General features: G+C 50.0%; 1 protein-coding gene across 1 annotated transcript in view; it reads left to right on the forward strand.

Annotated features, from left to right (window-relative positions):
• The window catches only part of LOC144508364 (sialic acid-binding Ig-like lectin 12), a 41,691-nt gene that overhangs the window by 4,403 nt on the left and 13,436 nt on the right, over nt 1-23,852 (forward strand). Inside the window, exons 3-8 of the mRNA XM_078236218.1 lie at nt 212-577; nt 4,143-4,511; nt 4,973-5,338; nt 7,214-7,507; nt 15,939-16,220; nt 18,478-18,574. Of these exons, the coding sequence (XP_078092344.1) occupies nt 212-577; nt 4,143-4,511; nt 4,973-5,338; nt 7,214-7,507; nt 15,939-16,220; nt 18,478-18,574 (1,774 nt within the window). The remainder of the gene's footprint in view (nt 1-211; nt 578-4,142; nt 4,512-4,972; nt 5,339-7,213; nt 7,508-15,938; nt 16,221-18,477; nt 18,575-23,852) is intronic.

Below are 23,852 nucleotides of genomic sequence, written 5' to 3' on the forward strand. Positions count from 1 at the left end.
CATTAAACAGGATCTGAGGACCGTGAGCCAATGTAGAATGAACTTGTCCACTCCAGGATTCTCTTCCATCCATTGTGAAACCTTGGGGAGTTCTTTGTGTGTCCTGTAGATGGTCCACACTGCAGCCACTGTGCACCATTGACAGAGGGGGTGGATATCGAGTCTGGTGGATCTTTGATCCAGTGTTAAATATTGATATTTCTCTCCCCAGTTGGATTGTCGCTGGAGTGGAAAGGCGACACTCCAAGTGAGATGACAGCGCAGGAAGGTTCGTGTGTGCAGATTCCCTGTCGTTACAGTTATCCATCACATTTGACAAACCAGCCGCGAATCGGAATCTGGTATAAAAATGAGGAAAGGGGAACAAAGCCTACAGCCTTTCACTCCGAGGAGCACAATAGGATATCGTCACAATTCCGCAATCGGACCCGGCTGTCTGGAGACCTGAAAGATGGCAACTGTTCCCTGATTATACACAACGTCAGACAGGGAGATGCTGGATCTTATTATTTCAGAATAGAATTTGATGTCAAGAATAGTTACAACTTCGACCCTGTAACCCGGCTTCACGTTTCTAGTAAGTGCTGCATTATAATTACTCAACAATTCACAGCCCACACTTAATGGGAAACAACACATCCCAGTGTTTGATTTGCTTTTTGTGCCTGTGTTAACCAGTGTCAGTATATTTAATGATTTATCTATTTCTGCTCCAGATCCATGAACTTGTTGGGGGCGATTCTCCCCCCAAAATTCTAAGTATTGAATTTGTGTGAAAGCTGGAGTAAATCCCGCTGGTTTTTACAGCGGGAGTTTAAACATGAATCTCCCAGACTCTGTGCACTGCAGAGTGCACTGGAGTGAATCACATTAACATTCAGTGGGCAGGGGCTATTCCCGGTGGAGAGGCTGGCAGCATAGTGCTGAGCGGGCCACTGTGCATGCACCGATTTGTCAGCGCCGAGATAAGCGTATGCACAGTGGCCTCGCACTGCTGGCCTCCTGATCGCTGGCCTCCTGATCGCTGGCCTCCCGATCGCTGGCCACCCGATCGCTGGCCTCCCGATCACTGGCCTCCCGATCACTGGCCTCCCGATCGCTGGCCTCCCGATCGCTGGCCTCCCGATCGCTGGCCTCCCGATTGCTGGCCACCCGATCGCTGGCCTCCCGATCGCTGGCCTCCCGATCGCTGGCCTCCCGATCGCTGGCCTCCCGATCGCTGGCCTCCCGATCGCTGGCCTCCCGATTGCTGGCCAGCCCCGCAATCCTGCAACGCCCACCGTGCAACCACCCTGGCCCAATCGCTTGTCTACCGGACGTATACGGGCAGCCTTGACCCCTCCACCCCCCGCACAGTGCCAGTCCTCCCAACCTGCAGTCAGGACCCCCCCAGAAGGCTGCCCTCCCCCAACCCGGAATGCCAGCCACGATAACTGGCATCCTTCCCTTCCCACCGATCCTAACTGCAGAGTGGCAGCGGGAACCCCCACCCCCATCGATCGTTCTCCCTGAGGACCCCCCATCAGACCCTGCCCCATTATGCTCCGCCTGCTTGGCACTGCCCCCTGTCTGAGGGTCAGTGCCATAGTGCCAAGGGCATTGGCAGTTTGCCCCTTGGGCAGTGGCAGGAGGCCAGACTGGCACTGCCAAGGCTCCAATGCCCAGGGCCCCCCTCCCGGCGCTGGACTCTCTGGCAGGGCCTCGATTGCCCCCCTTCACTCCAGCGGGCCTGGGTCACCAGCTCCCCACAATTGGGGAGATGCTGGAGTGAAACACTCCTGGTGGGGGGCCGGGGAGGGGGTGGGGGGTGGTAGGGGGGTGAATGCGAGCGGGCCCAGAGAATTCAGTCCCGGGCCCGCTAATGGTATTTAAATTACATGCAAATTAGGTGCTGCATAATTTATTCAGCTCCCCGCTGATTTCCGACACAGAGCTGACAACATTGGAAATCCGGCGCTGGGAGATTCGCTCAGGTCCGGATGCCCAGCGGTGAGCCCGAAAATCGGGCGCTGCTAGAATCTTCCGGCCCACTGCGCTAAAAGATCAGTGCAGCGGGGCGGGAGAATTGCCCCCATTGTGTTTGAACACAGCTTGTCCATGAGGGCCACCTCCTGTTCCCTCAATCCGATTCCCAGCAAACTGCTGACCGGACAACTTCCCCTCCTGGTCTCCGTGTTCGCCGATATTGTTAACAGTTCACTCTCTCTCCGCGTGCCGTCCCTCTCTCTTTCGAATCAACCTTCAATGACCTTCTCCACACAATAACAATCATTGACCCCTCTGTCCTTATAAACTCCAGTCCTGTCTCCAACCTCTCTCCCATCTCCAAAGTTCTTGAACGTGTTTTCATCTCCTGAATCCGTTCCCATCTTTCCCGGAACTCCATGGTTGAATTCCTCCAATCAGGTTGCTGCCCCGGCCACAGTACTGAAACATTTCTTATCAAAGTCACTGATGACACCCTGTGTGTCTGTGACAAAGGGAAACTTTCTCTCCTCGTCCTTCTCCACCTGTCTGCACCCTTTGACACGGTGACCGCACCATCCTCCTCCAATGAAAACCATTGTTTACAGTCCCTATTCCAAACTCCGTTCCCGAGCGACCGACTCCATCCCTCTCCCTGGAATCTCTCTGAGATTAATCCAATCCGGTCGCAAGTTTGGTTTCCCATTTGATCCTGAGATGAGTTTCCGACCTGATATCCGTGCTATCACTGCGACCGTTTACTCCCACCTCTGGAACACCGCCCGACTTCACCCCGTCTCGGGGCATCTGATGCAGAAACCCTCATACATGCTTTCAGGACCTCCACTATCGACTATTCCAACGCACATTCTTCCCTCCACAAACCTGAGGTCATCCAAATCACTGCTGCCCATGTTTCAACCTGCACAACATTCTCTGAATTTAAGGTGATTGGACCACTCCTTGCTCTGGAGAGGGGATGTTCCTCGGTAACGTACAGCATTGTTTGTGTTTTTTCACAGTGCATGGTGGGTTTGTAGAATGTCCCAAAGGTGGAGGTTGGCTATCCAGGGGCCCTGGCCTGTCCTGAACCTGTCCTAACCTATTTAGCAACGCGGACTCTTGCCTTGGGAGTTCAAAGCCTTGGGCCTACACCAACATTCAATAAGATCATGGCTGATCCGGTTGTGGTCTCAACTCCCACTTTTCTGTCTGCCCTCCCATAACCCTCGACTCCCTTGTTGATCAAAACTCAGTCTAACTCAGCCTTGAATATATTCAATGACCCACAGCCTCCACTGCTCTCTGGGGGAGAGAATTACGCAGACTAATGACCATCGGAGAGAAGAAATTCCTCCTCAAATTCGTCTTCAATGGGAGACCCCTTACTTTGAAACTGTGCTCCCTGAGGGGCAAACATCCTCTCAGCATTCACCCTCTCGAGCCCCCTCAGGATCTTACATGTTTCAATAAGATCATCTCTCATTCTTCTCGACTCTAATGAGTACATGCTCAAACTGCTCAACCTGTCCTCTTAAGATAACCCACTCAGCCCAAAAATCAGCCGAGTGAACCTTCTCCGAACTGTTTCCAATGGAAGTATGTTCCTCTCTAAGTAAGGAGACCAGAGCTGTGCACAGTACTCCAGGCATGGTTTCACCAATGTCCTGTACAATTGTAACAAGATGTCCCCACTTTTATATTCCATCCCCTGGTAATAAAGGCTTACATTCCATTTGTCTTCCTAAGAATGCTAAATTTCCCCTTCGTGTCCAAAGATGTGTGGGTTAGGTGGATTCACCGTGGTAAATGTGCAGATTTACAGGAATAAGGCGGGGTGATGGCCCTGAATAAAATGCTCTTTCTGAGGCTTGGTGCAGACTCGATGGGCCGAATAGCCTCTTTCTGCACTGTATGTTCCACGGCTCTGTCAATTGCTGTACGAGAATGCTAACAGTTTGTGATTCATGTACAAGGACACTCAGATCCCTCTGTACTGCATTCCGCAATCCCTCTCATTTTCAATAATATTCTGTTTTTCTCTCCATCCTGCCAAAGTGATTGATTGCGGAGCTCCTCAGTATTGACTCTCTCCCAAATTCACTCAATTCTGTACGTTTTGTGTCCAGTGGATCTATAAACTATCCAGGGTTAAATGTTGATATTTCTCTGCCCAGCTGAACCGTCACAGGAGTGGAACAGTGACACTCCACAAGAGGTGACAGTGCAGGAAGGTTCGTGTGTGCAGATTCCATGTCATTACAGTTATCCATTGTGTCTGAGACACCGACCACGAGATGGAGTCTGGTTTAATAACAAGGAACAGATTCCCAATGCTCCCGTAGTCTTTCACTCCAAGGATCACAAGAGTATATCATCACGGTTCCGCCATCGGACCCGGCTGGCTGGAAACCTGAAAGATGGCGACTGTTCCCTGATTATTACCAACATCAGACAGGAAGATGCGGGACCTTATTATTTTAGAATCGAATTTGACAATGGTCCCAGCTATAGTTATCGCCCCGTAACCCGGCTTCACGTTTCTGGTAAGTGCTGTGTTATAATTATTCAATAATTCACATTCAAACTGTGACATTTACATATTAACACAAAACACAGCTTATTATAGAACAGTGTCTGATTATCAATAACCTGGTGATAGCTTCCAGTTCAGTCTTAAAGCAACCTCGAATACTCACTTTAATGTCAATGATTAAATGCACTGACTGCGTCCATCAATGTTATCAGGTTATCCAATCCCATCAATCTCTCTGATCCTGTTTAAAAGTCGTACATATCGACCTCCACACCGTAATCAAATATTGTCTTTATGGGTGACAGAGGTAATAGGGGAGGGAGGTGCTGTTGATGTAACACTCGTGAGTTTTCTATGTTCTGTAGATGGTCCACACTGCAGCCACTGTGTGCCAGTAACAGAGGGGGTGGATATCGAGTGTAGGGGATCTACAAACCATCCAGTGTTAAATATTGATATTTCTCTCCCCAGCTGAACTGTCAAAGGAGTGGAAAGGCAACACTTCACGAGAGGTGACAGTGCAGGAAGGTTCATGTGTACAGATTCCATGTCAGTACAGTTATCCATCGTGTTTGGCAAACCAGCCGCGAGTCGGAATCTGGTTTAATAATGAGGAATATTCATCATCATCGATCGCCTTTCACTCCGAGGATCACAATCAGGAGGCAGCACAATTCCGCAATCGGACCCGGCTGTCTGGAGACCTGAAAGATGGCGACTGTTCCCTGATTATAAACAGCGTCACACGGGGAGATGCTGGACCTTATTATTTCAGAATAGAATTTGACGGAAGGAATCGTTACAGCTACCACCCTGTAACCCGGCTTCGCGTTTCTGGTAAGTTCTGTGCTATAATTACTCAATAATTCACATTCATCACTCAATGGGAAATAACACAAACTGTGATGTTTACAAATTAACACAAAACACAGCTTATTATAACACAGTGTCTGGTTATCAATAACCTGGTGATAGCTTCCAGTTCAGTCCTGAAGCAACCTCCAATACTCACTTTAATATCAATGATTAAATGTACTGACTGCGTCCATCAATGTTACCGGGTTATCCAATCCCATCGATCTCTCCAATCCTGTTTAAGATTCTGACATATCGGCGCAAGACTCACATTTCTATAGCGCCTGTCACCACCTCAGGACATCACAAATTGATTCACAGACAATGAAATAATTCCTGAATTTCACATTCTGAACACTGTGGTAAATGAGTCCCTGCTGAATTCCAGATTGGATTTATTAGTGTCTAATTTGTGCACAGCAAGCTCCCACAGACAGCAATCTGATCAATAACCTGATTAATAACCTGAGCAAGAGGGATACAAACAGTTTACAAAGAGATGTTGATAGGTTAACTACCTGGGCAGAAAGTTGGCAAATGGAATATAATGTGGGAAAATGTGAAGTTGTTCATTTTGGAAGGGAGAACAAAAGAACAGAGTATTATTTAAATAGAGGAAAAACTGCAGAAAGCTGCAAATCAAAGGGACTTGGGGTACTTGTGAACGAAACACAGAAAGCTAGCACACAGGTACAGCAGGTAATCAAGAAGGGGAATGGGATGTTGGCCTTTATTTCAAGGGGGTTGGAGTATAAGAGTAAGGAAGTCTCGCTGCGACTGTGCAAGGTACTGGTGAGACCACATCTGGAGAACCGGGAGCAGTTCTGGTCCCCTTATTTCAGGAAAGATATATTTCATTGGAGGCGGTTTGGAGAAGGTTCACGGGGATGATCCCTGGTTATGGAGGGATTGTCTTCTGAGGACAGGTTAAACAGGTTGGGACTCTATTCATTGGAATTTAGAAGAATGAGAGGTGATCTCATTGAAACATTTAGGATTCTTAAGGTATTTTACAGAGTAAATGTTGAGAGGATATTTCCCCTCATGGCAGAGTGTAGGATCAGAGGGTGGAGTCTCAGAATATTGGGGCACCAATTTAAGATTGAGATGAGGATGAGTTTCTTCTCTCAGAGGGTAGTGAGTTGTTGGAACTCACTGCCACAGAGAGCTGGGGGGGCAGAGTCCTTGTGTATATTTCAGGCTGGGATAGATTTTTACCAGTAAAGGAATCAAGGGTTGTGGGGAAAGGACAGGAAAGTGGATGTGAGGAATGTCAGGTCAGCCCTGATCCTATTGAATGGTGCAGCAGGTTCCAGGGGCCAAGCGGCCGACTGCTGTTCTTATTTTTTATGATCAAATCTGATTCCAGTAAAAACAAATGACTGCAAATGCAGGATACTTGAAATAAAAACAGAAAATGCTGGGAAACCTCAGCAGGGCCGGCAGCGTCTGTGTCGAGAGAAAGTGAATTACCGTTTCCACTCCAATAGAATTCTTATTCTGTTTTAGCTGTTGGTTCAGAGATAGTTTCAAACTGTTTCTGTCCGATCGCAAACAGGATTTAATTTAAATTTGGCAGGTTTTGGACAAAGTGATGAACCTGTTCTCCCCGAGCTGTGAGCTGTCCCTCCACCCTCACCCAGTCTGGTCAAATCAAGGGTCACTGAGTGAAAGTGTATTAAGCTGCTGACAGAGTTTCAGCAAGTCTGAAAATAGGAAATTCTTTCATAATCATTGTAATCTCTCAATTCAGATTTCATCCTTGTAACAATGCTTTCTCTTGTGGGGCTGTGATTTCTATTTGAACTGATGCTTCATGTTATATTTATCTAAAAGGATCCATTCTCTGTGTGTTAGATTTCACAGATAAACCCACGATATTCCCTGCTGAAATTATTGCAGGAAAGTGTGTGAACATAAGCTGCACCTTCAACACAACGTGCAATGGAACAGCACCTGTCTTAACCTGGGACACTCCCACTGACGTACCTGGGTCAGTCTCAAACACTGTAACTCAGCATGGTGTCACTCTGACCTATACTTCTGTTCTGACCCTCATCCCATCACTCAAACACCACGGACACAATCTCACCTGTAGAGTGAGATATCCATCTGTTTCATCAGAGCGGATCCTCGGACTGACTGTACAATGTAAGTAAAGATATAATTCATTTGATATCAGGTGTAGTAGTTTCCATTCTGCACAGTAAGGCAGCACTGTGGTTTGGACTGGTGTGTCTGTCTTTAAATAGCAACATTGCCTCGTGAGAACACTCCATCAGATCATGTCTTGGGACAAGTTATATCCACGTCAGAGGGTAGAGGGGCAAGTTTTCGAATGTCAGATGAAAGATGACACCTCTGTCAGTGCAGCACCACTTCAGTACTGACCCTCTGACAGTGCGGCACTCCCTCAGCACTGACCCTCTGACAGTGCGGCACTCCCTCAGTACTGACCCTCTGTCAGTGCAGCACTCCCTCAGTACTGACCCTCTCACAGTGCAGCACTCCCTCAGTACTGACCCTCTGACAGTGCAGCACTCCCTCAATACTGACCCTCTCACAGTGCGGCACTCCCTCAGTACCGACCCCCTGACAGTGCAGCACTCCCTCAATACTGACCCTCTGACAGTGCAGCACTCCCTCAACACTGACCCTCTCACAGTGCGGCACTCCCTCAGTACTGACCCCCTGACAGTGCAGCACTCCCTCAGTACTGACCCTCTGACAGTGCAGCACTCCCTCAGCACTGAGCCTCTGACAGTGCGGCACCCCCTCAGTAATGACCCTCTGACAGTGCAGCACTCCCTCAGCACTGACCCTCTCACAGTGCGGCACTCCCACAGTACTGACCCTCTGACAGTGCGGCACTCCCTCAGTACTGACCCTCTGACAGTGCGGCACTCCCTCAGTACTGACCCTCTGGCATTGCAGCACTCCGTCAGTACTGACCCTCTGACAGTGCGGCACTCCCTCAGTACTGACCCTATGACAGTGCTGCACTCCCTCAGTACTGACCCTCTCACAGTGCGGCACTCCCTCAGAACAGACCCTCTGACAGTGCGGCACTCCCTCAGTACTGACCCTCTGACAGTGCGGCACTCCCTCAGTACTGACCCTCTGACAGTGCGGCACTCCCTCAGTACTGACCCTCTGACAGTGCGGCACTCCCTCAGTACTGTCCCTCTGACAGTGCGGCACTCACTCAGTACTGACCCTCTGACAGTGCAGCACTCCGTCAATACTGAGTCTCTGACAGTGCGGCACTCCCTCAGCACTGACCCTCTGACAGTGCAGCACCCCCTCAGTACTGACCCTCTGACAGTGCAGCACTCCCTCAGTACTGACCCTCTGACAGTGCAGCACTCCGTCAATACTGAGTCTCTGACAGTGCGGCACTCCCTCAGCACTGACCCTCTGACAGTGCAGCACCCCCTCAGTACTGACCCTCTGACAGTGCAGCACTCCCTCAGTACTGACCCTCTGACAGTGCGGCACTCCCTCAGTACTGACCCTCTGACAGTGCGGCACTCCCTCAGTACTGACCCTCTGACAGTGCGGCACCCCCTCAGTACTGACCCTCTGACAGTGCAGCACTCCCTCAGCACTGACCCTCTGACAATGCGGCACTCCCTCAGTACTGACCCTCTGACAGTGCGGCACTCCCTCAGTACTGACCCTCTGACAGTGCGGCACTCCCTCAGCACTGACCCTCTGACAGTGCGGCACTCCCTCAGTACTGACCCTCTGACAGTGCAGCACTCCCTCAGCACTGACCCTCTGACAGTGCGGCACTCCCTCAGTACTGACCCTCTGACAGTGCGGCACTCCCTCAGTACTGACCCTCTGACAGTGCGGCACTCCCTCAGTACTGACCCTCTGACAGTGCGGCACTCCCTCAGTACTGACCTTCTGGCAGTGCTGCACTCCCTCAGTACTGACCCTCTGACAGTGCAGCACTCCCTCAGTACTGACCCTCTGACAGTGCGGCACTCCCTCAGTACTGACCCTCTGACAGTGCGGCACTCCCTCAGTACTGACCTTCTGGCAGTGCAGCACTCCCTCAGTACTGACCCTCTGACAGTGCAGCACTCCCTCAGTACTGACCTTCTGGCAGTGCAGCACTCCCTCAGTACTGACCCTCTGACCGGGATCAATCAGAAACCTTTTGAGATGTCTAGCACCATAAACACAGACGCCGACGCCGGAATTTCTCCTAACAGGTCTGCTACGGCTGCCACTGTTGGTGCGCCAGCCGGAATGTTTTTGTTGAGGACCCTATAGTCTATCGTGGCCCTCCCGGAGTTGTCTGGTTTCCTCACTGGCCAGAGCGGAGAGTTTACGTGGGTCGCTATTGGCCTCAGGACGCCCTGCCTGACCAGTGAACTCAGGGCGACTTCTAAGTCAGCCTCCGCTTCCTGGGGAAAATTGTACTGCTTCTGCGGTCGGGACATGGGATCCCCTTCTATCCTGACCTCTGTCCCGGTGACCCTTCCACAGTCGTGCTTGTGAGTCGCGAAGGTGGCCAAATTTTGTTTCACGTATCCCTGATACTCAGTCGGGGTATTTCTCACTCGGGCATCTAGATCGTACCCCTCTCTGGGCTTCACGACACACAGAGCCCCTTTCTCTGGTGCCCTCTCAATGACCATTACCCCCTTTTCAGCCCCTTCCTCTGCTATGACCCACAAACAGTGGTTTCTCAGGTCCACTAAGACCTGATGTGTCACTATGAAGTCAGCGCCTAATATCCCTTTTCCCTCCTGTTCCCATCTCATCAGGATGCATTTCCATTGCGCCTGGAGTACTCCTAACCGAATGGACAGGGGAACAGATAAAAATCCCGCCTTCTCATTTCCCGTGAATCCGACAAGGCTATAGGGCGCCCCACTGGACAGAGGGGATGCAGGGGGATTGTCCATGTGGACAATGGTACTGGAAGCACCTGTGTCCAGCAGGTAACTCCCGACCACATCCTGGACCTCCATTCTGACCCAGGGTCTCCCACATGGGCCATATTCAAGTGGGCACAGGAAGGTGGGTTGTTTTGCTGGCAGTCATAACGGCGCTGGAGACACGGGCACGGGTGCGCTCTGGCCTGTTGCCATGGCCACCTGTCCGGACCCTCCCGTCTTAGACTGCAGATGTGCCATTAAGTCTTTTACATCCATCGTCCCCGGCCCGGTTGCTCCCACCTCCGGGGTTGGGGCGGCTGCTACCGGGGTCGCATCCTCCACTGCTTTACTTGGGTTCCTACACTCCCTCCTGTAGTGCCCGGGCTTCCCACACCCGTAGCACACTGGCCTCCTATCGGAAGTCCGGCTGCCTTCCTGCTTCCACTCCCTCCTCTTCCGGGGTGCTGGTGTAATGCCATGCACTTTGCTGTTAGAGGGTTTTTCCTCCCCTCTCTCCCCGTTGCGGTATGCGAGAGTGAGTTTTCTGATCACCTCCGCCTCATTAAGGTTCGGGTCCATTGGATCAAACTAATGTTTGGCCTTTGCCCTAACTCGCGGGAGGCAGTTTGCTACTAGAGTCTTCAGCCAGTGGGCGGTTCTCTCGTCCAGATTCCGCCGATCTAACGGAGTCCCACACGCTCCCTCAGACACTGCCCACAGCCTGTCTGTGAACATACTCGGGGACTCAGCCACCTGCTGCTTCGTTTCCCCCACCCTGGCGAAAGGACTACCCTGATCCAACCCCATGGCCTCCAGATCCGCTGCCTGTGCCGCTGCCCATGTTGCAGGTCTTCCCCCTTCCCTGGACGTCACTGCCTTACATAAATAGGAATCCAGGGTCATCAGCAGTAGTTTCACCCATTCCACCTCATCACAATCATTTATGTCGGCTGCCTGCTGCACCTCCATCAAATGTAATGATGGGTCTCCTGCCCGAGTCAACCTGGGAACGTGAGCCACCATCCCCCTTAGCACGTGTGCCCCATGGGGAATGATGATGTCGCTCTCTATGGGGCCCCCTATCTGCCTGTCCCTCCGGGGGACCATATTTCCGCTGCCTTACCGGGCACATCTGCCCTACCTGGGGCTGCTGCCCCTTTAATTCTCCTACCCCTGGCTCTCCCACCATGATCGGTAACCCCACCCTCTGGTGTGCTACACATGGCCAAGACACCGCTGACTGGGGGTGCTCTTCCCACCCCCCTTGGGCCCGTCCCTCCGCGGATGCCCCGATCCCCACCTGCCAACCCGGACCCGTTGCCGGCGCCTCAGGAGGCGATCTATTTCCCCTTGCTTCTGGGGAATCATCAGCTGTTTGGAGCCCTCTGTCTGTGGGGGCCCCTCCGGGTCCTATCAAATAGACCTGTCCCCAAGCCTTGGATGGACCCTCCTCCAGCTGGTCTATCCTTGCCCTGCAAAGCCCATGATCACTGGCCCCTACAGGCCACCCTGTAAGCTGCTTGGATATCCCGGAACTTCCCCTCCAGCTCCCTGTACCCCTGCGTACTCTGAGCCAGGAGTTTTTGGGCGTTCCGTTCCCTCTCCTTTGCCTCCACAGCCTGGCATTGGAGAAATGCCTGGGCATTCCTATGCGACTCCCTGGCCTGCAGGATACACTGCCTGGCCTCACCGAGTTCCTCATAGAGCCCTTCCTCTGCTCTAGCGCTTTCCTCTGCACCGGCCCTTGCTTCCGAGTTGCTCTTCCAAATCCCCAATCTGCTTTTCCATCTTGGCTACCTGCTGTGATAAGCACGCTAGCCAAACTGCCTTTTCCTGTGCTTTATTATAATTTTTACTCTCCGTCCACTCTGCTGCAGCCGCTGCTCCCACCCATTGTTTGGAGAGGTTGGTTTTTTTAAACAGATAAGAGGAAATTCTTTCCTCCATCTTCCTTCTTTCTCTCACCCCCTCTGGCAAGTCGCAGAGCCCAAACCACCGAAGTCATGTCGCGGTGGCCATTTGTAGGGGGTCTGTTTCCTTTACTCCACTCACAGGCTGGTATCGGTGTTCAGCAGTACCTGTGGGGTCTCTTTCCAGCGGCCTCTGAAACTTCAAAGCCGAGGAATGCCGCACTGGGGCAGTTTCCGCTGGAGAGAGCGCTGGGCCAGGCTCACTGTTTATACCTAAGCAGTAACCTGGACCTTATTCCACACCAGGTATCCTGACCACCACCAACGCCTGGGTGATTCTCTCTCTCGTTGGTGGAGCAAATGGCCACCCTGTAACCACCTCACTCAGGTAGTTTCCACGTGAGAGAGAGAAAGAGGGAAACTGCACTGTTTATCCCTGACCAGTCGTTTCCCCCGAGTGAGCGTTTTCGAGGCGCTCCGATCACCCTTGGTTCTCGACTCCGGAGTTACGGTGAGAGGTCTTGAAATTGTGACCCCGCCAGAGTACGGATGAGAGAACAGAAAAGCAAGACGAACTCCAAATGGGTTTCAAAGTTACAACAATTTATTCAACCAGCAAATCAACCTTCCCAACACCACACCATACAATAATAAAGCTTATACTTTAAACTATTTTCTATGGGAGGAAACACTGTCGGCACAACGTAAATTCTTACTTTTACACAATCTTATCACACTTAACTTCACAAAACACCACCCCCTTTCAACCCTCGTCCTCTACCTTATATCGGGAACTTCAGCCGGCGGAGGTACTTACAACTTTGAGAGCGGCTTTACTTGTCTTGATGCGGGTCCGGCTGGCGGGCAGGAGCGGGACACGTGGTGCGAGAGCTGAAGAGCCAAGTGCCAGGAGGAAGAGGCGAAAAGCTAAGAGAGCGGGCACACATCGAGAGCGAGAGAGAGAGAGAGCGGGCACACATCGAGAGCGAGAGAGAGAGAGAGCGGGCACACATTGAGAGCGAGAGAGAGACACAGCGGGCACACATCGAGAGCGAGAGAGAGACACAGCGGGCACACATCGAGAGCGAGAGAGAGCGGGCACACATTGAGAGCGAGAGAGAGACACAGCGGGCACACATCGAGAGCGAGAGAGAGAGAGAGCGGGCACACATTGAGAGCGAGAGAGAGAGAGAGAGCGGGCACACATCGAGAGCGAGAGAGAGAGAGAGCGGGCACACATTGAGAGCGAGAGAGAGACACAGCGGGCACACATCGAGAGCGAGAGAGAGACACAGCGGGCACACATCGAGAGCGAGAGAGAGAGAGAGAGCGCGAGCCGTTACTCGCTTGTCCTTTTTAAACCTCCCCGGTGATTCTCTCGCATAAAGCAATTTTTGATCACTGGTAGTTTCGACCGACTGGAACAAAGGGCCGGAACTGTCGGGGCCGCCCTTAATCGATATTATAATGTATTTTTTAATGTTTTCTGAGTCGGCCTGATTGTTTTCCCATCAGCGAGTTTGGTCTTAATGTTTTCTGTGGATGGGCTGATCTCTGTTCTCATTGTCTCGCTGCTGGGCTATTTACCCCTCGTCTGCTGGCCATGGTTTCTCCTTTGTTTCCTGTTGATTAGATCATCCCTGTCTCGACCTTCTCATTATTCCCAGCCTCTTGCATATTCATGTGGCTGTCAAGGTCCACCGACAGCTTTGCGCTTGGGAGTTTTGACAGCCAGCAGGCCATTTTAACAAATTGTCCATTCTCCTTATCCCTGGGTTCTTTAATCATGGAGGATTTGCCCTAAAACTTACACAATGCAGCACTCCCTCATTACCGTCCCTCTGACAGTGCGGCACTCCCTCAGCACTGACCCTCTGACAGTGCAGCACTCCCTCAGTACTGACCCTCTGACAGTGCAGCACTCCCTCATTACCGTCCCTCTGACAGTGCAGCAACCCTCAGCACTGAGCCTCTGACAGTGCGGCACTCCCTCAGTACTGACCCTTTGACAGTGCAGCACTCCCTCAGTACTGACCCTCTGACACTGCGGCACTCCCTCAGCACTGACCCTCTGACAGTGCGGCACTTCCTCAGTACTGACCCTCTGACAGTGCAGCACTCCCTCAGCACTGACCCTCTGACAGTGTAGCACTCCCTCAGTACTGACCCTCTGACAGTGCGGCATTCCCTCATTACCGTCCCTCTGACAGTAAAGCACTCTCTCAGCACTGACCCTCTGACAGTGCAGCACTCCCTCAGTACTGACCCTCTGACAGTGCAGCACTCCCTCAATACTGACCCTCTGACAGTGCAGCACTCCCTCAGTACTGACCCTCTGACAGTGCAGCACTCCCTCATTACCGTCCCTCTGACAGTGCAGCACTCCCTCAGCACTGACCCTCTGACAGTGCGGCACTCCCTCAGTCCTGACCCTTTGACAGTGCAGCACTCCCTCAGTACTGACCCTCTGACACTGCGGCACTCCCTCAGCACTGACCCTCTGACAGTGCGGCACTCCCTCAGTACTGACCCTTTGACAGTGCAGCACTCCCTCAGTACTGACCCTCTGACACTGCGGCACTCCCTCAGCACTGACCCTCTGACAGTGCGGCACTCCCTCAGTACTGACCCTCTGACAGTGCAGCACTCCCTCAGCACTGACCCTCTGACAGTGTAGCACTCCCTCAGTACTGACCCTCTGACAGTGCGGCATTCCCTCATTACCGTCCCTCTGACAGTAAAGCACTCCCTCAGCACTGACCCTCTGACAGTGCAGCACTCCCTCAGTACTGACCCTCTGACAGTGCAGCACTCCCTCAGTACTGACCCTCTGACAGTGCAGCACTCCCTCAGTACTGACCCTCTGACAGTGCAGCACTCCCTCATTACCGTCCCTCTGACAGTGCAGCACTCCCTCAGCACTGACCCTCTGACAGTGCGGCACTCCCTCAGTACTGACCCTTTGACAGTGCAGCACTCCCTCAGTACCGACCCTCTGACACTGCGGCACTCCCTCAGCACTGACCCTCTGACAGTGCGGCACTCCCTCAGTACTGACCCTCTGACAGTGCAGCACTCCCTCAGCACTGACCCTCTGACAGTGTAGCACTCCCTCAGTACTGACCTTCTGACAGTGCGGCACTCCCTCAGTCCTGACCCTCTGACAGTGCGGCACTCCCTCAGTACTGACCCTCTGACAGTGCGGCACTCCCTCAGTACTGACCCTCTGACAGTGCGGCACTCCCTCAGGTCTGACTCTCTGACAGTGCAGCACTCCCTCAGTACTGACCCTCTGGCAGTGCGCCACTCCCTCAGTACTGACCCTCTGACAGTGCGGCACTCCCCCAGTCCTGACCCTCTGACAGTGCGGCACTCCCTCAGTCCTGACCCTCTGATAGTGTGGCACTCCCTCAGTCCTGACCCTCTGACAGTGCGGCACTCCCTCAGCACTGACCCTTTGACAGTGCGGCACTCCCTCAGCACTGACCCTCTGACAGTGCGGCACTCCCTCAGTACTGACCCTCTGACAGTGCGACACTCCCTCAGTTCTGACCCTCTGACAGTGCAGCACTCCCTCAGTACTGACCCTCTGGCAGTGCGCCACTCCCTCAGTACTGACCCTCTGACAATGTAGCACTCCGTTAGTACTGAATTGTCTGTCTGGTTTCCCTGCTTTGTGGTGAAGGAACCTACATTCATATCACACCTTCACATTCTCAGAGTCTTTCAAAGTAATTCACAGTCCATGTAAGTTAACTGATCTTCATTTCTTTTTAGATGCACCGCAGAATCTTTCAATAACTTTGTTTGATATGTTTGATGCTTCCTGGATCAATATAACTGAGGGGAATTCGACAGTGATAATCTGCTCTGTCGAGAGCTTCCCAGCTTCTAACCTGACCTGGAGACATCTTAATGTCACAATGAACAGAACAAGATCCATCAATGAGCTGTGGTTGGTGATTCCTCACATTACGTCCAGGGACACTGGAGACTATCAGTGTGTGGCAGAGAATGAACATGGAGCAGTGGAGGGGTCCATCACCATCGCTGTGGAACGTGAGTGTACACAGACTGCAACATCTCTCTCTCACACACAAACACTCAAACACACACACACTCAATATTATTTGTATGAATGTTACATTGGAAAGGAAAAGTTGCATTCATATGGTGATGAGATCATCCTGAAACACTTTATAGCCAATGAAATACATTTGAATCATCATCATGTTCACTTTCAGAAAGAGGTTGTGCTGGAATCTTTGAATGGCATCAAGATAGATAAGTCGCCGGGTCCGGATGGGATGTACCCCAGGTTACTTTGGGAGGCGAGGGAAGAGATTGCAGAGCCTCTGGCAATGATCTTTGCGTCGTTGATGGAGACGGGAGAGGCGCCGGAGGATTGGAGGATTGCGGATGTGGTTCCTATTTTCAAGAAGTGGAATAGGGATAGACCAGGAAATTACCGACCGGTGAGTCTAACCTCAGTGGTTGGTAAACTGATGGAGAAGATCCTGAGGGACAGGATATATGAGCATTTAGAGAGGTTTAGTATGCTCAAGAATACTCAGCATGGCTTTGTCAAGGGCAGATCGTGCCTTACGAGCCTGCTGGAGTTCTTCGAAAATGTGACGAAACACATTGACGAAGGGAAGGCGGTAGATGTGGTTTATATGGATTTTAGCAAGGCGTTCGATAAGGTTCCCCATGCAAGGCTTCTAGAAAAAGTGAGAGGGCATGGGATCTAAGGGGCTGCTGCCCGGTGGATCCAGAACTGGCTTGCCCAAAGGAGGCAGAGAGTGGGCATAGATGGGTCTTTTTCTAAATGGAGGTCGGTCACCAGTGGTGTGCCCCAGGGATCTGTTCTGGGACCCTTGCTGTTTGTCATTTTCATAAATGACCTGGATGAGGAAGTGGAGGGATGGGTTGGTAAGTTTGCCGACGACACGAAGGTTGGTGGGGTTGTGGATAGTCTGGAGGGATGTCAGAAGTTACAGAGGGACATAGATAGGATGCAAGACTGGGCGGACAAGTGGCAGATGGACTTCAACCCAGATAAATGCGTCGTGCTCCATTTTGGTAGGTCAAATGGGATGAAGGAGTACAATATAAAGGGAAAGACTTTCAGTACGGTAGAGGATCAGAAGGACCTTGGGTTCCGGGTCCATAGGACTCTGAAATCGGCCCCGCAGGTGGAGGAGGTGATTAAGAAGGCGTATGGTGTGCTGGCCTTTACCAATCGAGGGATTGAGTTTAGGGGTCCAGGGATAATGATGCAGCTATATAAGACCCTCGTCAGACCCCACTTGGAATACTGTGCTCAGTTCTGGTCGCCTCACGATAGGAAGGATGTGGAAAAGATTGAAAGGGTGCAGAGGAGATTTACAAGGATGTTGCCTGGATTGAGTGGCATGCCTTATGAGGATAGGCTGAGGGAGCTCGGTCTTTTCTCCTTGGAGAGACGAAGGATGAGAGGAGACCTAATAGAGGTGTATAAGATGTTGAGGGGCATAGATCGGGTGGACTCTCAGAGGCTTTTTCCCAGGGTGGAAATGGCTGCTACGAGAGGACACAGGTTTAAGGTGCTGGGGGGTAGGTACAGGGGAGATGTTAGGGGTAAGTTTTTCACACAGAGGGTGGTGGGCGAGTGGAATCGGCTGCTGTCAGTAGTGGTGGAGGCAAACTCAATGGGGTCTTTTAAGAGACTCCTGGATGAGTACATGGAGCTTAATAGGATGGAGGGTTATAGGTAGGTCTAGGAGGTAAGGATGTGTTCGGCACAACTTGTGGGCCGAAGGGCCTGTTTGTGCTGTAGTTTTTCTATGTTTCTATGTTTTCTATGTTATAATATGGAAGCATGGCCATCAATTTGTGCACAGCAAGATCCCAAACTACAATGTAATAGTGATCTGAAAATCCATTATCTCATTGAATTTTGTTGATCTGTATCTTGAGATTACACATACAAGGCGGTCACTAATAACTCTTTGGGAAGGAAACCTGGCAATTTTAATGGGTCAGGGGTGAATAGGTGGCTCCAGCCTCAAACACCAATGTGGTTAACTCTTAACTGCCCCCTGAACTGGTCTCTCAGTTTGTGTCAAACCAGTGGTTCAGAAGGAAGAACCCCCCCACCCCCCCCCCCGTCCCCCCCCGTCCCCCCACCCCTCCATCTTCTCCAGGGGAATAAATGGACAATAAATGTTGACATTGCCCGAGGATGAGTATTTAAAAATTGAGTGTCTCGCTTCTCGAGATACATCGGGGCATCTTTCTGAAAGTGTAATACAGTAATGAATGTCTGTTTCTACAGAGAGAAACTCTAGTAAATGGACAGCAGGATTACTCACAGCTGGAATCATGTTGGGCATTTTCCTGGCTGGAATCTTAGTCTTCATGTTTGTGAGGAAGTAAGTGAGAACGTTTAACTTGATATTTTTCTAAATATTTACTGCAATCTTTCCTTAAGTCAGTGATTCTGTCTCTTGGATTAAGCAGCATCAGCCCCCACCCACAAGAGGTTTCTTTGTCCCTTCTGATCCAGGGCGTGTCTTTCATTGTCCTGTATCCAGGTGAAGACTAATAAGTTGTTGTGATCCAGAAGGCGCTGCCTGAAAGGGCGCTGGAAGCAGATTCTATCGGAACATTCAACAGGAGCAACTGGACACATATTTGAATGGGAAAAATTGCAGAGATAAGGGGGGAGAGTAAGGCCAAGGCAGAGTGGGAGATGGTGGGGAGACATGGGGGCAAGAAGAAATGTCTTGGACTTATTTACTGAGCAAGGCACGAGGCACCCCTCACTTGCAGAGACTGGGTAGACACGTCGTGGGTTCATTTTTCATACCATGCACATGAGGACAGTTACACATAGCGGTAAAGCGTGAAGACGATAGAGGTGTGTGTGTGTGTGTATGTATGTGTGTGTGTGTGACTGTGTGAGACTGTGTGTGTGTGTGTATGTGTGTGACTGTGTGAGTGCGTGAGAGAGTGTGTGTGAGTGTGTGTGTGAGAGAGTGTGTGTGTGTGAGTATGTATGCGACTGTGTGACTGTGTGAGAGTGTGAGAGTGTGAGAGTGTGTGTGTGTGTGACTGTGTGAGAGTGTGAGAGTGTGTGTGTCTGTGTGACTGTGTAAGAGTGTGTGTGTGTGAGTGAGAGTGTGAGAGTGTGTGTGTGAGAGTGTGTGTGTGTGTGTGTGAGAGAGAGTGTGGGAGTGTGTGTGTGAGAGTGTGGGAGTGTGTGTGTGAGTGTGAGAGCGTGTGTAAGTGTGAGAGTGTGTGTGTTTGTGAGAGTGTGTGTGCGTGTGTTGGGGTGTGTGTGTGAGAGTGTGTGTGAGAGTGTGTGTGAGAGTGTGAGTGTGTGAGAGTGTGTGAGTGTGAGAGTGTGTGTGTGAGTGTGTGAGAGTGTGTGTGTGTGTGTGTGTGTGTGACTGTGTGTGTGAGAGTGTGAGAGAGTGTGTGTGTGTGACTGTGTGTGACTGTGTGTGTGTGACTGTGTGTGTGTGTGTGTGAGAGAGTGTGTGAGATTGTGTGTGTGTGTGAGAGTGTGTGAGAGTGTGTGAGTGTGTGTGTGTGAGAGTGTGTGTGAGAGTGTGTGTGAGAGTGTGTGTGTGTGTGTGTGTGAGTGTGTGTGAGAGTGTGTGTGAGAGTGTGTGTGTGTGTGAGTGTGAGAGAGTGTGAGAGTGTGTGTGTGGGTGTGTGACTGTGTGTGTGTGTGTGACTGTGTGTGTGTGTGTGTGAGAGAGTGTGCGAGAGTGTGTGTGTGAAAGTGTGTGAGAGTGTGAGAGTGTGTGTGCGAGTGTGTGAGAGTGTGTGAGAGTGTGTGTGTGAGAGTGTGTGAGAGTGTGAGTGTGTGTGTGAGTGTGTGTGTGAGAGTGTGTGTGCGAGTGTGTGAAAGTGTGTGTGAGAGTGTGTGAGAGTGTGTGTGTGAGAGTGTGTGTGTGAGAGTGTGTGAGAGTGAGTGTGTGTGTGTGAGAGTGTGTGTGTGAGAGTGTGAGAGTGTGTGTGTGAGAGTGTGTGTGTGTTCTGTTCAAATCAAAAGTTCAAATAAGACTGGGTCAGATGACAAATTTCAGCGGTTTTGTGCTGATATTCCTTAAAGGCAAATTGCAAATTTCCCCTTTCTTTTCAAAGATTATTACCCTATTTCAAAAAACTATAACTATTTACAATACACATTCATGTTTAGCCACCATTGCAATAGTTCACATAAATGATGAATCTACGAGGCTCTAAACTGTAAAAGTAAACCTTTGGTCACCCAGGTTTTGCAATTCTTGTTTGGGGAATTCTTTATTCATGCGCAGTGATCTGGGGGATCCTCATTCTTGTTAATTCGTTTTAACAAATGAGGCCACAACATGTCTGCACAGTCCCTAATGAATGATTGTTGTCTTTATAGCAGCACAACATTCATCACTACATCCTGTCGCACATGGATATTGTTCCTGGGTGCATTCGGGATCTCACCCTGGATGTAATAGGATTCCACAGTGGCTGAGGGACAGGAATGGATCTGATTGGTCCTCCCCATTGTGCTTTAGTTTGTAATGATTTCTGAGGATCTTGGATCTGAACAAATCCTTGACACCTCGACTTTGCCACAAACCTTCTGTGCGATCCTGGACGTGAACGTACTGTAAGCCTGGCAATTCTAGACCTGCATTTTTATCATGCACATTGTTCATCTTCTCTTAGTTTCAAAAATTGATCTCGAGTTTCTGAAACAGTAGAACAGTAGTAGGACTGGTAACTACCAGTAAATTTGTACACACCTGTCTACCAGTGATGGAATTGTTGCATTTAAAGGTGTTGTTCTCAGACATAACATTATAATATGTAGATAAAAACAAAATACTGCAGATGCTGGAATCTGAAAGAAAAACAGAAAATGCTGGAAAATCTCAGCAGGTCTGACAGCATCTGTGGAGAGAGAATAGAACCAACGTTTCGAGTCTGAATGACCCTTCATCAGCGCTGAGAGGAAAGAGAGTGAGCACATATTTATACTATGAGGGTAGGGAGGGGTGGTGGAATTGGGCAAAGGGAATGTCAATAAGCATGCAGAAGGCTGAGGGAGTGTTAAAAGTGTCCATTAAGTGATCAGAATGCGTGAATAGCAAAACAAAGGTACAGCTTCATCAATTCTCCATTTTATCGCTCTCCTTTCCACTGCCTCCCCCGCCCCCCGCACTCTCATTCTTCAGGCCAACTGCTTCTGCCTTTGTTTTGCTATTCACGCATTCTGATCACTTAATGGACACTTTTAACACTCCCTCAGCCTTCTGCATGCTCATTGACATTCCCTTTGCCCAATTCCACCACCCCACCCTCCCCTCATAGTATAAATCTCTGCTCACTCTCTTTCCTCTCAGCGCTGATGAAGGGTCATCCAGCCTCGAAACGTTGGCTCTACTCTCTCTCCACAGATGCTGTCAGATCTGCTGAGATTTTCCAGCATTTTTTTGTTGATTATAATATGTAGATGTTGATTTCTCTACATTTGAGAATTAGATATCACCATGCAAATTATTAATTCAGCTAGGCCATTATGTGAAGGGTAAGGAGGAGAAGTAGTCGTGTGAACAATAGTCCACTTCTCACACAGATCCTGAAATACCTTACCAATAAATTGTGGCCTCTTTTCTGAAATGATCTCTCCAGATACACCAAATGAACTGAAAATACCTCCCAGAGAATGCACGACACTTGTTCTTGATGTATTGTGCAATTGTTGAATAATGGAGTTCTTGGTAAAGTAGGAAACAATCAAAATGACGTCAGTGCCATGGATTTGAAAGAGGTCAGATGGGATTTTGGACCAATGATGGGCAGGAACCTCCTGCGCACTCAGTGGTTCTTTGTGCTGACTTGACATATGCGCTTGACATGCCCCGTACTTCTTGATGACCTCTACGTCATTGTTCATGCCCGGTCAATAGACTCTCTCTTGTATGTCTGCTCTATGTCCATGTATGAGTGATCATGTTGAAGAATATCAGGCCACAAATATTCCAGTATGGTGACCTGGCTGCCTTTAACAATAATTCTCTGGTAGATGCCTAGCAAGGCACTGGTAGTCTCCATGTGACAGGAAAGACACATCGTTTCTCAATAATTACCTTAGAAAGGATGATATTTTGAGCAAAATTGGGAATGTCTTGAGCATGTCTTTAATATCCTCTCTTTTGCTTGGATTGGGATATATGTCAACACTGGAATGAGTAGAACTGAAGAAATTGTCCTGCTGTACATTGATGTTACATTTCAGACCGCTGATCACCAATTCTTCATTGATGCATCCTGACGCAGATAAATACAGATTGCGGTCATGTTCTTGCTTCGATCTTCCCACACCAGCTCTGTCATGGACACACAGATGTATTCTGATACAGTGCAGTTAATGTGGTTCATCTGAGCTTGAAATATATCCTGGTGAAAAGACAGCCTCGAAATAAATCCTTGAAAACAGTATGTTCCAAATGTGGTAAGAAATGTAGTCAGCTCTTGGGACTTTTCTCCGCGATGGACTGACCAGTAACCATGCTTGGCATCAAGATTTGAGAAGAATTTTGAACCCCCAAATCTTTGAGTTAACTCTTTAAATGTGGAGATTTTGCCAGGGCAATGTTACAAAGCTGCATTTAAAGGCTGTGAATCAATGACCTGTCCTCATTTATGACAAGACCTTGAGCTGCACCACTCTGTCTTGTCTTGGAGACTTTGATTGATCCCATATTTCTCTCATTTGTCTCACTCAATGTCCATTCCTTTCCGTGTGTAGATGCAGCAATTACGTGCTGCATTAATTGGTGGACTTGCATTCTCTTGCAAGTGTAATGTTGCAGTTTCCTCGAAACCTCCAACTGTGTTGAAACATTCTGGATATTTTGATGTTAAGTGAAGGGATAGGAGTCGTTTCTGAGGCTGATCTACCTTGTGCTGTCTGACTGATTCTATGAATTGTCACTAGAGTGAGGTCACAATGTACCGGCAGACCTGCGATTGCTGAGCCTTTAGTTTCCACGATGTAGAACACCTGTGACATGCAGGAGGTTTAATTGTACTATGGATCCTGCACATGGGACTAATGAACAGTTGTACACTGGAAGTTTCACAGCAGCAGGTTTTGACATGACCGTCGGTGTTTGTGGATACATGCATGTTAAAATTTGCAGGGTGGGGGTTATGTAAACATTTAACCCTGTGTCAATCTTGGCCACTAATGAGTAATTACCAACTTTCTAAGTGCAGATGGTTTGATCTTTGAGAAACCCCTTGGACAGTGAGATGGCATCTCTGCTTTCAAAGAACAATACAGCTCAGGAACAGGCCCTTCGGCCCTCCAAGCCTGCGCCGCTCACGTGCCCACTAGACCATTTTTTTGTATCCCTCTATTCCCAGTCTGTTCATGTGGTTATCTAGATAAGTCTTAAACGATCCCAGCATGTCCGCCTCAATCACCTTGCTTGGCAGTGCATTCCAGGCCCCCACCACCCTCTGTAAAATACGTCCCCCTGACATCTGTGTTGAACCTTGCCCCCTCACCTTGAACCCGTGACCCCTTGTGTTCGTCACCTCCGACCTGGGAAAAAGCTTCCCACTGTTCACTCTATCTATGCCCTTCATAATTTTATACACCTCTATTAGGTCGCCCCTCATCCTCCGTCTTTCCAGGGAGAACAACCC

This window comes from Mustelus asterias, chromosome 20 (assembly GCF_964213995.1).
Source record: "Mustelus asterias chromosome 20, sMusAst1.hap1.1, whole genome shotgun sequence".
Taxonomy (NCBI): domain Eukaryota; kingdom Metazoa; phylum Chordata; class Chondrichthyes; order Carcharhiniformes; family Triakidae; genus Mustelus; species Mustelus asterias.